This window comes from Calliopsis andreniformis, chromosome 2, assembly GCF_051401765.1.
Source record: "Calliopsis andreniformis isolate RMS-2024a chromosome 2, iyCalAndr_principal, whole genome shotgun sequence".
NCBI lineage: Eukaryota > Metazoa > Arthropoda > Insecta > Hymenoptera > Andrenidae > Calliopsis > Calliopsis andreniformis.
In genome coordinates, this window is record NC_135063.1 from 1,319,301 (window position 1) to 1,334,174 (window position 14,874).

A 14,874-nucleotide genomic window follows, 5' to 3' on the forward strand; every position below is an offset into this window, starting at 1 on the left:
AAACCTCGTTTACTACCTGTCAAATTACCTGTTCTTGCAGCGGGCAGCTCTTATTTATTTGAAATATTTTTTCAAGTTCTTTTGAAATTTTACATCACGGATCATATTAAAAAATTAGTTCAAGTCATTTACCTACATATTCCTAGCTTAAACTCGACTGGCGTAAATGAGGTTTTAAGATCTAGTAAATTTAGTGAAATATTGATGAAATTGAAAATAAAGAATTAATTGTAGTTTTTGGATAAATAAAAACTGTAATGATGTAAAGGTAAATGTATCATATTAAGAGTGAAATTTTGATTTATTAGATAATAATATGCAACAATGAATTGTAACTTTCAATGGAAATGACACCCATCTAAAAGGTAATAGTTTATGATTTTACCCCTTCTCGGAGGAGAATCGAGCGAGCGGGTGGGCAGGCGGCAGCCATATTATCAGTGAGGTGTCAGTATTGTCTGAATGTGACGGGATTTTTGGGTGTGGATCGTACAATTTCCTGTCGTTTGCTGGCCGCGGCTATAGTGCAAGTGCAAGTGCCACCGGTCTATCGTGAATGTGTGGCACATGTCTTATAGGACACGTATCTTATAAATACGATAATGTAAGTTCTGCAAAACGAATTGTTGCTTAATATTAAGCGAATATAGGAGTACATTTTTTAAATTGTAGAGGAAATCAGTTTTCTTTTTGAAATCGGTGCGAAAATACTATTATTCCCAATATTATTGGATGCCTTCGCGACGACGTACACATTTGCTTTCTTCTTTTCTCCGGGAAACTAACCTCTTGCTTACTAACCTACATTATAGTTCAACCCATTAAATTGTACAATTAGTTGGCAGCGGTGTAAAATAATTGTTGTTATAAACGTGTGGTTCTTTCTTGTCGATATCGTCACATTGTGAATTACATTTATATGGTAAACCTGTAAACGTATTTACTTCGTAATTTCATTCATCAAAGGTGACATTATGCTATATTCGAATCCTTTTTCTTTGTACGAAGGCGTAAGAAATAAGTATGTCAATGGAAAATAAAATTTTATCAACATAAATGAATAATTAATTATTGCCCGAAGCAGTGTTCAGTTGGTCGGTGCTACGTTATTTTAAAGTCTATGTACGTATGTACAATATACTTTCTGTAATGCGAAATACCCGGTGCCTTGCGGAGCGTTTAGCTGCCGTTCTTTTCCTTTAAAGTAAAATGAGACGATAGAGACAGGATATACGCTTACATTTCTGTTAATCCCACGCATTTTTAGTCAGGCTCAGCAATTAGTTATACCACTATACATTATATATCGATACACATAATAAAGATTTCCCAACGTTCCTTTAACTTATATTTTAAAAGTAATTGCTATTTTGCTTATTGCTGTATTGTTTATTTCATCAAATTCTGTATTACAGCGTTTTATTAGAGATTCATAATATACGTATACAGAACAAGAAAAGTACACGATATTTAGAGGTATTTCATAAGTTTTCAATTAGTGCACGTATGATTTATCATTTGATGTTGTATTATGCGTCAATGAGTAACCTTGAAAGACATTCCTCCCGTTCATTTCTATCGTTGCGTGAAGATTTCAAATGTATGGTATTTCACGTATTTACATTTTTTTCTCAAAAATTGTTTTTCCCTCTCAACGCGTACTCGTATCGCATGCAAAAAAACGTTCAAAACTTTTTCATTCTCTACTCTATACGTATACGTAAACATACACTTATCGTTACCCTTCCGTTCAATTATCATATCACTAAATAAAATAGAAATAAATTTTGAATTTACGCGGCAAAGGTGAAACGCGTTTGGATACTCGTTGATAAGCATAAACAGGGATTTTGCGACAAGTATTTCGGAATTCTCACGCAGCCAGTTTGAAACGGAGACTTTATTAATAGATGCTTACTATCTCCATACTTCGTGAAAAGTTGGACGGATACGACAGGCAGAGCTTTTTTACCGCTGCTGGGCGCTGACAAAAGTGAGACGAGATACCAACGGTTCAACGGACGTTGGTGGTCCTAGATAAACGGAGAATGCTAGACACCACCGTGCAGGCACTCCTTTCCGCTAGTGGATGTCGGTCACGCGGATTTACATTATAACCTGTCTCTTCTTCCAATATGGAGACACATGCGTGTATCTCTTGACTGTATACGTACCGCTTTGCTTGTTTAATTACTTATTGTAACAAATAATAACTTGTTCGTTAATTTTGTTGATAGATACTAACAGCCAACATTGCGCAGTATTATAACGTGCTTAAAAGTTCGCTACCTACAGATTTGATGGTGTACGTTTGTATAAACTATTCACCGAAGAGTTTAGAAAACATGTTGTAATAGTCCTAGGTATAAGAATTGTAAATAAATTGTAATTAAGTGGATAAGACCTAGATCAGTAAATCATGTTTGTATTATACACAACATTGACTTGTGATTCGAGAATGTCCATTTCTACAGTTAGATCGTTACATTTTTATTACTATTGTATTAAAATAAGGTGTAGGATTTAGAAAAATGTTATAATATACATGTAAATATGATTACAAAAAGTATAAACTTTATTCGTTATAGTTAATTTTCGTTACAGACGGATAGTTTCGTTGTTTAATACGAGAAGACCAAGCCGCCACAATGCCGAAATCGGTATGTATATTCGCATAAACATAAGTCAATAAATTTGATTTTAAATAAAGTTTGCATTCCATTTTACATTACTGAAAACACATCATTAATAATAAGTTACTAGTCTCAAGTACTTTGTATGTAGTTAGCAAAGTAGGTGATTTCCTAGTTACAAACTAGGAACTAACTCCCCCTTACATAGGACATTGAAAACGAATATAGGGAAATTGCTACTTTACTTACGTAAAATAAATGCCAATATAATAAATTTAATGTAATACTAAAATTATTTTATTTATGAAAACGATGTTTTTTAAAAGAGATCAGAATTAATTTTTATTCATTTTGGTTATATGTAATTAGTCTACTCTCTTATTATATGTAATTCAATGTTATATAAAAGATGATGAGAACGTTATATACATTTTTTAAAGATAAGTTATCTTATAATGATTAACAAAATTGTTTAGTCTGTTTACTATAAATACAAGTATTCCTTATCGTTAGATTAATATACAATACGTAATAACGTACTTTTTAATACTTTTACACATGCAAATTGGGTGCTGTTAAAATCATTTATCAGCGTACTCCTTCAAAGTATAACTTCCATTTTTCATAGTAATTTCTAATTTTACGGATAAGAAACTACAACTTTACGCTTCTTATACATGCATAGGTATCTAGTTGTAGTTTCCAGTTATGTATTAACTCTTTGCGCTTTCCGTGAAGATATTTTAAAATGAATGCATACATGGTTCGCTTCACGATTCCTTTATCTATTTACCTACACGAATAAAAAGTTAACCTCGCAAAATTAGTAATATACAAGTCATATGTATGCACGAGTACATAATGAGCAATTTCATATGTATGCACGTATAAAACGTTAAGTTCCAAGAATGAAGAAAAACCTATTTTATTTTGATTTGAAAATGATCAGATATGTACATTACAGATAGTGTATTAATAACTGACCAGACGGATTACACAATTAACATTAACAATGTACACTAATTCTTTCTTCAACATCGCTACGTTTCATTCCATTTTTTAAAGTTTTTCACCCATCCGTTAACCATGTTAGAGCGAAACCGTGCTATAGAAATGCCGCGTCAATTATGATTCCATCGATGCAACAGTATTGTACGAGTTTTATAACCTTTTTGATGGACATGAACCGTATTAACGGACACCGGACACGCATCGTCTTCTCGAGAAAGAGCTGCTTCCTTCCGTACACCCGGTATCTGAGCGAAACGCTGATTGGTTGTGGCTGTGTACACCGGCTTCCTCACGTGATTACCTTCGTTTCTTCTCTCTCTTTCTCTCTCTCTCGCTCGCTCGCTCGCTCTCTGTCTCTGACGTATTACAACGAACGAATCAGAAAGAGAGGAAGCAACGATGCACTGGCCCGCAAAGTAGCGGAGTGGGGAGGACGCTACCGGCTGCACTTGCCCCTTAGCCCATTGTCGCCCGTCCCGAGACCGGTAAAAGTCGACAGTCGAACAGTTCAATCTGCATGGAGTATTCGTTCCTCCGCAGCTGCACGTTCTGATATTTACAGTGATTCGTTGAAATCAGTCGCGTCTGAGCACGTAGCACGCGGAAGTTACCCGACTTGAGTCGCGTCAACGGTTCATCTCTTCGCCCGTTTGAATTTGCGTGTCGTTGCAGCCATGGTTGCCGGTGGTAAGATGGTAAGCGTTCGTGTCCTTCCACGATTCATCGAGATACCTTTTACGGAAGCATCGTCGAAGAGATGCATGTGTTCTTCGCGATTGTTACGTTTAGTGCGCGTTTCTCGTTCTTTTTCCCCTCGAGAATTCAATTTGTGATCTTTCCTTGTAAGAATGGGGTTAGAAGTGGCGTCTTTGTATCTACCGGGTGACACGATTCGTTGCCGAGCGTAGACTGTGCGTTTCTGATTCTTTTTCTGATCTTTTTTTCGCATATGAAGATGAACGTCAGGGTGACGACGATGGACGCCGAACTGGAGTTCGCGATCCAGAGTACGACTACGGGGAAACAGCTCTTCGACCAGGTCGTGAAAACGATCGGGTTGCGCGAAGTTTGGTTCTTCGGTCTTCAATACACCGACAATAAGGGCGATCTGACATGGATCAAGCTGTACAAAAAGGTAGGATGATTGTTCATTCATTATATTTTATTTAATATATGCAGGTTTAGATAATAGTGCCCAGTGGCCCTATCCTCTCATGCGTAAACCGAAGGCAGTAGCTGAACATTTTGGTGCTTTCGTAACTGCTGTAGTTCGTGAAATTTAATCTATATGCATAAAGTATCGAGTATATCCTGCCTTGTAGACATCATGAAAATAACGTTATTTATTATAATGGGAAAATAGGAAAGTTGTTGCTTTCACGAGATCAGTTTTAATAGGACGTGAAGCATGGTGTAGAGTACAACGAATAATTTAGCATATAGTGTGTGTATACATAATTAATTAAATATTTTTTCGAATCGAAAGTTTCAAACTTCGATTACTGAAAAAGTTTTATAATTCTACGTGTAAAAAGATTCAATGTTGTTTGATGGCAATTAGTTATGACAGTGTGAGAAATACAATATATGTATGTGTAGTGAATATATGTATGAACATATGTATATTGCAATGATTTGAACTAAGAATTTCCTCGTGTATTTACGAAAAACGCAATTTTAAATTGGCTTTAAATTCAAATTTGAGTCATTAACATTTGCCGTTTGTTGTAATTATATGCAACTGACATTGAATTCGGACATTTACGTCAGATCGGGAAAAAAGTGACCTATGGTGAAGAAGCATTGACTGTGGTTGCTGATGTCATCGACTTTCGTAATTTCAGAAATTTTGTATTATGTAATTTCTATTTCTTAACACTTAGTTACAGATTGTTTATCGTATTTTATAGTTGAAGAAATTTTAATTAAATTTATCTTATCTGTGCAATATTTATTTCAATTAATGAGTAGGTATAATTATTTTACATTTAGCAAAAATTCCGAATAAATTTCATTAATAATAATAATGTTGCAATACTTGTAATTAATTCTATTTATTTCAATATCTGAACTTTTCAAGATGTTCGTTATATAAATACGATTTGAAATACCTTGTATGTTAAGATTCTACTTGATGTATGTTGTGAGAAGTAGTTAATGTTACTTACCATCTGACGGTACTTGTTGAAATTTAATACCTCAAATTCATAATCATTTTTATAAATTATATTAGTGTTCATGAATTTTATCGTTCCAAATTCCATAGAAAATTTTATTTAATATATTTGGCTTTTATCTTAACAGCCATCTTTTTCGATGTTTTACTTTGTTAATGATAGACCCTATTGATTAGGCCTAAAAGTATTTAGTAAATAATAAATGAAGACATAATAAAGTATAATATATAAGTGCTTTTTCAACAAGTAAATGAGAAATCATTGATTACCAAGATAAAGTAAATAAATTTGAGAAACGCAGAAATTGTATCACTTTTTCCAACTTTATGAACTCACTGACGAAATGGTTAAACTATTGCTAAAACAAACCAGCAAAATCATGGAAAAATTACATAGTTTAATTGCACGATAGTCGAAGGACGTTGTCTTTTTTTAAATGAGTGCAAGCAGTTTGAATTTAGACGCCCGATTCGAAGGGTACTACAGGTAAGTACGAGCGAGTAGATGTTACCTTCCGTCTGCTTTCACCGAGCGGTGATGTGGACGCGCCTTCACCTTGACATAGTCACGTTGGTACTTTTGTCTTCTCGATTTTTCTCCTTTTCACCCGTGATGGTTCTGCACTTCAACCATATCAGTCTAACGATTGTTTTCCGAGTTCTCCTCTTTCGTTTTTCGTTCGTTAACAGTCCACAGCAAACTTAGGATTTTTTAAAGGAGAACCCGAGAAATGATGGTAGTCGAAGCGTAATGACCAGGTGAAATTCTGCTTGACTAAATATAGAGGCGAACGATTTGCGATCTTCTGGAAAGTGACTGAAATTGTAAAAATTGTTGGGAGCGTGATTCTGCAGCCTGTGTATGAAACTCGTACGTTTTAAAATCTTTTGTGCGGAAACGGTTTTCCTGTGAATTTTGCATAGTGCGGATTGTATGGTTTAATTATTCCTTACCACATCCGCATTCATTTTTTCTTCGAATGACGATAGCTTTGTCTGAAATTCTTGTTGAGGAATATATTCGATCGTTCGTATTCGAATCTTAATAACAGTTTTCTATCATCGTATCGTTTTTAATTGCCTGTAAAACTGAAATAGGTTTCAATTGTTGCTAACATGTTGATTGAGTGATCGAATTGTTCGGTTAATTGTAGGAATATGTTTGGCCTCCTTTGCGGACATGTTGTAATCAGAATCAGAAAAGTTTATTTCTGATTTCTTAATAGAAAAGTAAAGATTAGATAATGTAATTATGTTATCTGTTATTACAGATAGCGTCAAGTACTTCGCTTCCACTATATACATTAACATAAACAATAAATAGAATAGGCGTATAGATTGTATTCATTGTATCTATTTTGCCAGTGTCTCGTGGGAGACAGTATTTTGTGTAGAGCTAATGATTTCGACACTTTATCCTTTAAAGTGCACACTATATGTATATAGGAGAAATGCGGTACATCTTTCGGGAATAATATATTACAATGAATTAAACAAGTGTTGCGTTTATCATCAATTCGTGTAAAAATAAATATTCTAAAAAGTTTAGTTCATTATAGTACAGAAACTATTATTTAAGGGAATGACAAAAAACAGTTAATATTGAAACTTCATTTTCTTAGTTTTTCTTTTTCATTTAAAGTACATTTGCTTTTTATGTATTAAATATTATTTACAACTTGCTAATCATTTACGGGGGTATTAATCTGAACACTTAAAGGACCTAACACTTTTATTCTTTATGTTATATAGGGTGTCTCATGCAAGCAGGACAAGTTGTATTTTCAAAACGATTAGAAATGGATAAAAATTCATGAGACAAAATTAATTGGTATCAAATGATGCGTAACGTGGAAATAAAATTATGTATTAGATTTTTCCATAAGTCCTTTTTAGTTTTCTTACTGAAGCTTCGTTTATATTAGACAACTTTTGATCGGATAACCGAATTGATCAACCTAAAGTCGTTTCAAATTGTCGTTTCAACTTGATTGAAATTGTGTTTACACAATTTTTATTTCTCAATTTTTATTACTCAAAACATGCAATAACACTTTCTTCCAAGAGATTCCTATCGTTTTGACTGATCTAAATGATGCAGTTTTTTAATTTTCAAAAAAGCACGAAGGTGCTTATGCCACAAACCAATTAGTTTAAAAGCGATTACGGGTAAAAGTTTGCCTAATTACATTTGTGATTATAAGTACATTTTCGCTGAACTATTCACGTGTGCTATCATGCATTATAAATTATTTGTAGGATACCATAATACTTTGTGCATTACAGGTTTTTTTCTTGTAGAGATATTTAAAAGATAACATTTATATTCATTCTGTTATGTAAGAACATAAAAAATTACAGAAAGAAATATAGTATCTAGTGTTAACAACGTGAAAAAGATAATGAAAAAGTGTTGAGACTACTATAGAGGATCGTTGTATGAAGAACATTGTATTTGTAGCATAAATATGTCATAACTTTAGAGCTGATAAGTTTAAGATATGAATACCTTAGTACTTTTTCTATAAAGATTGAAAAACTGTGTCAAGTAGTGGAGCTAAAACTGTAAGGTTGGGCTTTAAAAAAAATGGGACCTTTTAAAATCTAGTAAAATTATTTCTAAGTTATGCATCATTTGATATCATTTAACATTGTCTCATAATATTTGTATCTATCTCTAACCTTTTCGAAGATAGAGCTCGTCTCTTGGTAAGTTTCTTGGGACACCCTGTAGTTCATGATCAACGTTTTCTTGTAATATATTTAAATGCACGACTACTAACATGAACTATTAAATATGTTAAGTTATATCGATTTTTAAATGTAGATTTCCAAATGAGACTAACAAGGTTGTAATGTGTGATACGTACAAAAAAAATTGATTAGGTAATAAAATCTTTACCTATTTAAATAATCTAAGCCATTTGTGTGGCACATTTATACTCATCCATTGAAATGGTTAGTTAGCGCATTTTTATTTTCATGAGTTCAATTTGAAAGTACATATGAAATAGTAGTAAACACAAGCGAAAAAATTAATCGCTTCAACGATATAAAAAATCTCAATGAGGAAGTAGTGTTATGGGTTCAGTTGTATAGGTACAAAGTACATTTCAGGAACAGATCGGTCAATTTCATGTATTTTTATTTTAATGTTGAAGTAAGAAGTGCATTTATAGCCATGTAATTATTTCTAATTTTTGTATTGCTTCTCATGTTGAATTTGTAAGACGTTGAATACTGTTCAGTACTACTTATAAAATAATATACATATTAAAATGAGTGTTTCTCAGAAAATTAGAAATTTAACCATGACTACTCAATATCTAGTGATAATTTCGAAATGTTCTATATAAAGCGCGCCTTATTCTGCTTTGTTATGTAACAAATAAGTAATAAAATTTCCACTTTATGTAACTTACCTATTCGAATCAATTTACAGTTCACTAGTTTGATAAATATCAAAATCGAATATTTCTTTAAATATATTTTTTCTTTCAATTTTCGAGAATTAGAAGTGTTTTCTTAAAAAGAAATTTGGGTAAATGAGATTACAGAGAAAATCGTCAATTTTATATCATTCGTGTATTTTAGTGTTTTTTAAAGTCTTCCGTGAAATGTTAGCGTTTCAACAATTTTGAGGTTTGTGAGATAAAGATGTTTTATTTTAATGCTGCAATTATTGCATGTTTTGTTATGAGTGAATTCTCCTTTAAAACTTTTTTTTTTCATTTAACACCTTAAAATAAGTTCATATGATCGGAGATATAGTGAAGTTAGTTTAATAAAGATGTTTTTTAATCTTTTGAGAAAGATGTTTTGATGATATTGAAACTCAATTTCTTTCGAGTAGTAGCGCATAACATTTCAAGTTTATCAAGGAGATAATGCATATAACTTGGTGCAATATGATGTGAATTAATATTTGGATAGCAAATATATCAACTAATGTAAACCAATCTAAACATTTATGCTTCGATTGTGATGTTACTCGCATATAAATGGCGGTTATTTAATTTACACGATTACGAGTGACATTAATGTAGATTCGTAACGTTGCTAGGAAAAAAGGAATACGGGAAAATTGACGAAAGACTTAGTTTAAACAAGTACACGTATACGTATAAAATTAAAGCTGTTGTATTTACAAGGGAATATCGCGAAGTGTGAATCTCCGATTTTGATGAAACTTGGCAAGATTGTAGAGTAACCGTAAATATTCGACACGTATTTTTTTATCGGCTGTACTTCATGTTAAAGGGATCATAACCACCCCCAAAGTTGGGGGTGGAAAACATATTTCGCTTAATATCTTCAAAACTACCGCGTGTAGCAAAATGGTATAAACGGGACGACTGCGGGTCAACTTGTCAATGTGTGACGTCTTCACCGATTTCGATGAACTTGTGAAATATGTGTTGAAGTATATAAAGGACAACATTCTGAACAAATTTTTGGTATGCATATACTAGGCGGTTGGCTTTAGTTTCCGAGATATTCGTGAAAAACTACTGGGCGGGGGTCCGCTAGAGTCCCCGGACCCCCAGCGAGCTCTTGGGCCCAGAATCGAGGGTAGGGGGGTTTCAACTTGGAAAATATTGTCTATGCTCGGTGATCTGCCATGATATAACTTTTACAAAATATAACTTTCAATATATTTAGACTACTTCAAGTAGAAATTCGTTCGTATTGTACCCTAATCTGTACATTTATCGCTAATCCAGACCTAATTCAGATGTGGCTCTTGAATCGCTGTAAAATGTAATTGTCTTTCAAAGGTACGTTTTTGGTGAATATACCATCTACATGAAATTTTGTCGGTTGCTGTACTGTGTAGCGCCGCGCTGTGTTCTGAGAAAGAACAGTCAAACATTCGAGCACGCTGACGAGTATGTGTCACGCTCGTATACGTGAAGATGAAATTCAGTGTGTAGTAGCGGCAGTTTTTCGCGAATATCTCGGAAACTAAAGCCACCCGCCTAGTATACGTATAGGAAAAAGTTGTTCAGAATGTTGTGCTTCATAATATATTTGAAGGTCATCAAAATCGGTGTCAAATTCACCTATATAAACAGTTTTTGAAAATATCAACTTGTTTAAAAAATATATTAAGAAATAGTGTATTTTGGTTGCTTTCACTGACTAAATGTTGATCCATTTTTTCACAAATTTGTATCTGAATACTATCTACCAAAACACAAAATACGGTTAAAATAGAATTTTGAATTTCAACGTTGTAAACAAAATAATAACATTCCTGGTTAGACTATATTTTGTGCGAAATTGAGCACTGAAACGAGAGACTTTAAGAAACACATACACTCAACTTGAGGGTGGTTTTCACTCTCTTAACATGAATTAGAGTCGACAAAAAATATACGTGTCGAATATTTTCGGCTACTCTACAATCCTGCCAAGTTTCATTAATGTCGGAGATTTATATTTCGCGATGTTCCCTTGTTAGTATAGTACTGCCTCGATACGAGTAAACTTTTAGTAGTAAAAGGCGGTAACACTAATTGTAAGACAGGTCGAATAGTATCCAACTCTCTAGAGAGTAGCACCTTGTCCCCCGAGCAGTTTACTTGTTTTGAGGCAATATTGTATAATAAAACTTCTAATGAATATCAGTTGATAACCAAAGTGTAGAACCTGGCATATCGACTTGTTAATAAGTTTTTAAATTTGTTTTGTACAGAAAATTAAAAAGGAGTTTTTTTACAATTAATTTGAGAGCAAGGTACGATAAACGCGTTGTCATGAAACTTACAAAAAGTAATCAGCGTACTTGTATTGTATAATTGAAGCTATTTAGTATTGATTTATAGCAATGAGGGCATAGAACATACTGGAGTTTTAGTTCCAGTATCTAAATGTAAACAATCGAGAATAAAATAGTAATTCACCAGTGCAAGGGGTTAACATGAATTTAATGATCAATTTAGGTATCAATATCAAGATTTAGATATCAAATATTAATTTAGGAATGGACTCATTGCCACAACGCAATTATTTGAGTCTTATATTATTAATACATATAATCTGCATTCGTAAAAATATGTGTTGTTCAATGTTTTAAACGTACTACATTTGACTGAGGTTAAATATGTTTTATAAGCAATTAATCATTCATTCAAAACTCCAGGAATTGTTTCCTCATCGTGCCTGAATCAGATGTACGATTTTTATTTCAAAATTATATACCAAAAACGGTAATCTCAAAAATACCTTATTCAATCTAAAATTGTGAATTCTAAGGAAGATTAACCACTTCAAAAGGCAATGACGTTGAACCTTGTTAAACATAATCTCTTAAAATCCGACAAAATTTATGACAAATATCTGTAGCTGTAATTAATTACTTGCAGGGTATAATAAAGATGAGAAATTCTATATTTTCGGAACATTACAAAAGAACTAGTGGTCGGTCCTTTAAGTGTATAATAACATTTTGTTAATAATATCGTTAATATTTTTTTGTTGTAGTTAAATGAAGGAAAGACGAATGCTTATTTTAGTTTCCAACTGAATTTCAATAATATTTATTTAAATGAACCTTTCTTCTGAAAAATACGTGTCCTTCATATAGGGTGAGGATGCCGATTACTCTATGGTGACCCATACACATACAATATGTAGCACTATTAAACTGAAAATATTTGATTTTATTGCGGAAAGAAAACAGATATACTCAGATTAATAGTGCCGCATCATGTTGTATATGAAAATAAGGGGGGAGAGGGCTACAGTAAAGTGCAAGCGTCAGTAATTGATAGTCTTACCCTGTATACTTTAGTAAAATAGTAAAATAATTTAGTAAAATAATTCATACCATACTTTTATCAAACACCGATGATGGTTGGGCTCAAGACACAATAGAAAAACATCGTATAAAGATTATTAAAAAGATGACAAATAATGAAGTTCGAAGACAAATGCATTACTCCAGGCAGAGCTAGTCAATTGAATTGAAATGTGTGGCGTTTTTCGTATTACTAGTCATTGCTCGATCCTAATAAGTAGCAGCTAATCAGTAGGTATCCTGTTGGATCGATTGTTAGAATTGGTATTACAGTTTTTCTTTAACAAACTCAACGATTTCACGCAGCCGGAAAACGCAATAGCGAGGGTGGTGAAGAAAGAGGTGAAAAAGAAAGTTCGAAAGCTGAGAGGTTGCTCGGACTCGGACACGGACGACGACGAGTTTGAGGATGACCTGGTAAGCGATCAGACTCAGAACTCGATTTTCTCATGACGCCGAGATCCTCTCCAGCGTGGAAATGAAGGAAAGGTTCAGACGAGAAAGGTGGTAGAAAGGTAGAAAGGTCAGCGTTTCTTACACTTTTCTTTCATCGTCGAGTATTTGAATTTGGATTAAGTACATACATTAGCGTATATGGAAAGTTCGCTTTCAACAAGTATGTATGTAGTAATCGGACTTAGTAATTCTGATTTTAATGAAATTTTTAATGAGCGTAATAGAACATGACAACAAAACAAATGGTACCAAAAAATAAACGTCTTTTTTAAATAAATTCTCTGAAAAGGTAAAAATAGTTTTTTACGTCATTGGAATTTTCTGCTTTTTGATATATTTTTATAACGACACAAGATACAGCAAAGCTTTTGATGCATTGAATTTCAGATGACCTTGAGTGCAAGAATTGTTTCTCCAAGACCTTCTATGAAATTATTTGAGAAACGTGATACAAATGTATAGTAATAATACATACCTTGTTTGTCTTTTATATTTTTTCGTTGTCATACAAAAAATGTGACCCTTCTAGACCCAAGATAACGACTTATCGTTATTTGTTGTTACTTTGAGCAAAAAAAGCTTAATTAATAAAAACTTTTATAAAGCTAATTTTATATCATTAAGAGTGCAATCATATTAGAAAATACAAGTAACAATTGTTATGCAAATATAAAAACTAGGTTTTTGCGATAAGTTGAATAAAACTCGAATTTCTAAAATTCCATCGCACTGATTCAAGAATCTGACGAATCTATACTTCCTGTTTATTGGTTTGCAAGGCATACAGTAAAATATTTAAAACTAACTATTGATAGTTTAAATTTTACCTTCAACATGTGAGATCTGTATTCGAGGACCAATGATTAAGTTCTTGATTCTTTGTTTTACGTTAGGTAAAATATTCAGCCTTTTTGATAAAATCATTTTTTTCTCTATCTTTGTATGGCATTTATTTTTACAATTAGGCAGAGAATGTTTTGTAAACTGTTGATGCGACTGATATGATTGATGTAACCGAAATACTATTGAACACTGTTCAACATACGATCGCTGATCAAGAATGTTTATATTCGTCGCTGTTTGTTCGTTCACGTTCGCGTTTGTCTTCAGTCTGGACATAATTACTTATAGAACTATGTTTTTTTTCTTTTTTTTCCCTTCAAAAGTTGATGTTTTATTTAAAATAGCAATCTTGTACCTATAAAGTACTGCTTTCTTGTATGGGTTATTCAATAATATTTATGCTAGAGAATCTGTTATAAAAGTACTTGATATAGTAAGTGGTAAAGTACGTTCAATAACTGAAACAAGTTAACTTAGCGATAAGGGGAATACAAATAGGTGGATAGAGAGGCAGAGATTTTAATACAATGCCATCGTAAACACGTGTATTTATGTATAAAAGTCAACATGATTAAATACCTAAAAAGGTCAATGCCTTTGGTAATCCACACTTCACCTAATTCTTACACTTACCAGTAGATATTTTTCAAGTAACACGTTATCATATTACCGATAAACCTTTCGAAAATTAGACGTCGAATGATTTTTCCATTGCTTTGGGTGTTTCTCATCGTTGGTTTTATTCTATTTGTTATATTCTTATGCTGTTTTACGAAATGTAAAAATATTGAAGATAGCATGAAACACTTATTCGAGAAACGACATGTAGGAAGCAACGAATTAAGAGGGTACGATTAGATACGTCAGAGCAGCGACATTACCGACAAAATTAGGCAAAACATGGGTTCATGCCCCGCCAATTTTCGTCCTTACATAAGAAGATTTTGAGTTGG

At 33.0% G+C, this 14,874-nt stretch overlaps 1 protein-coding gene across 5 annotated transcripts in view; it reads left to right on the forward strand.

Annotated features, from left to right (window-relative positions):
- The first annotated feature begins 436 nt into the window (after positions 1-436).
- Positions 437-14,874, forward strand: part of Moe (moesin) — a 56,492-nt gene continuing 42,054 nt past the window's right edge. For 3 of the 5 annotated variants that reach the window (XM_076386455.1, XM_076386446.1, XM_076386463.1), the window contains exons 1-2: positions 4,127-4,339; positions 4,600-4,779. In XM_076386455.1, coding sequence (XP_076242570.1) covers positions 4,319-4,339; positions 4,600-4,779 — 201 coding nt within the window. In that variant the 5' untranslated portion in view covers positions 4,127-4,318. Of the gene's footprint in view, positions 605-2,604; positions 2,661-4,126; positions 4,340-4,599; positions 4,780-12,939; positions 13,040-14,874 lie in introns of those variants that run through there. The other 2 variants (XM_076386473.1, XM_076386479.1) reach the window with 2 other exon arrangements.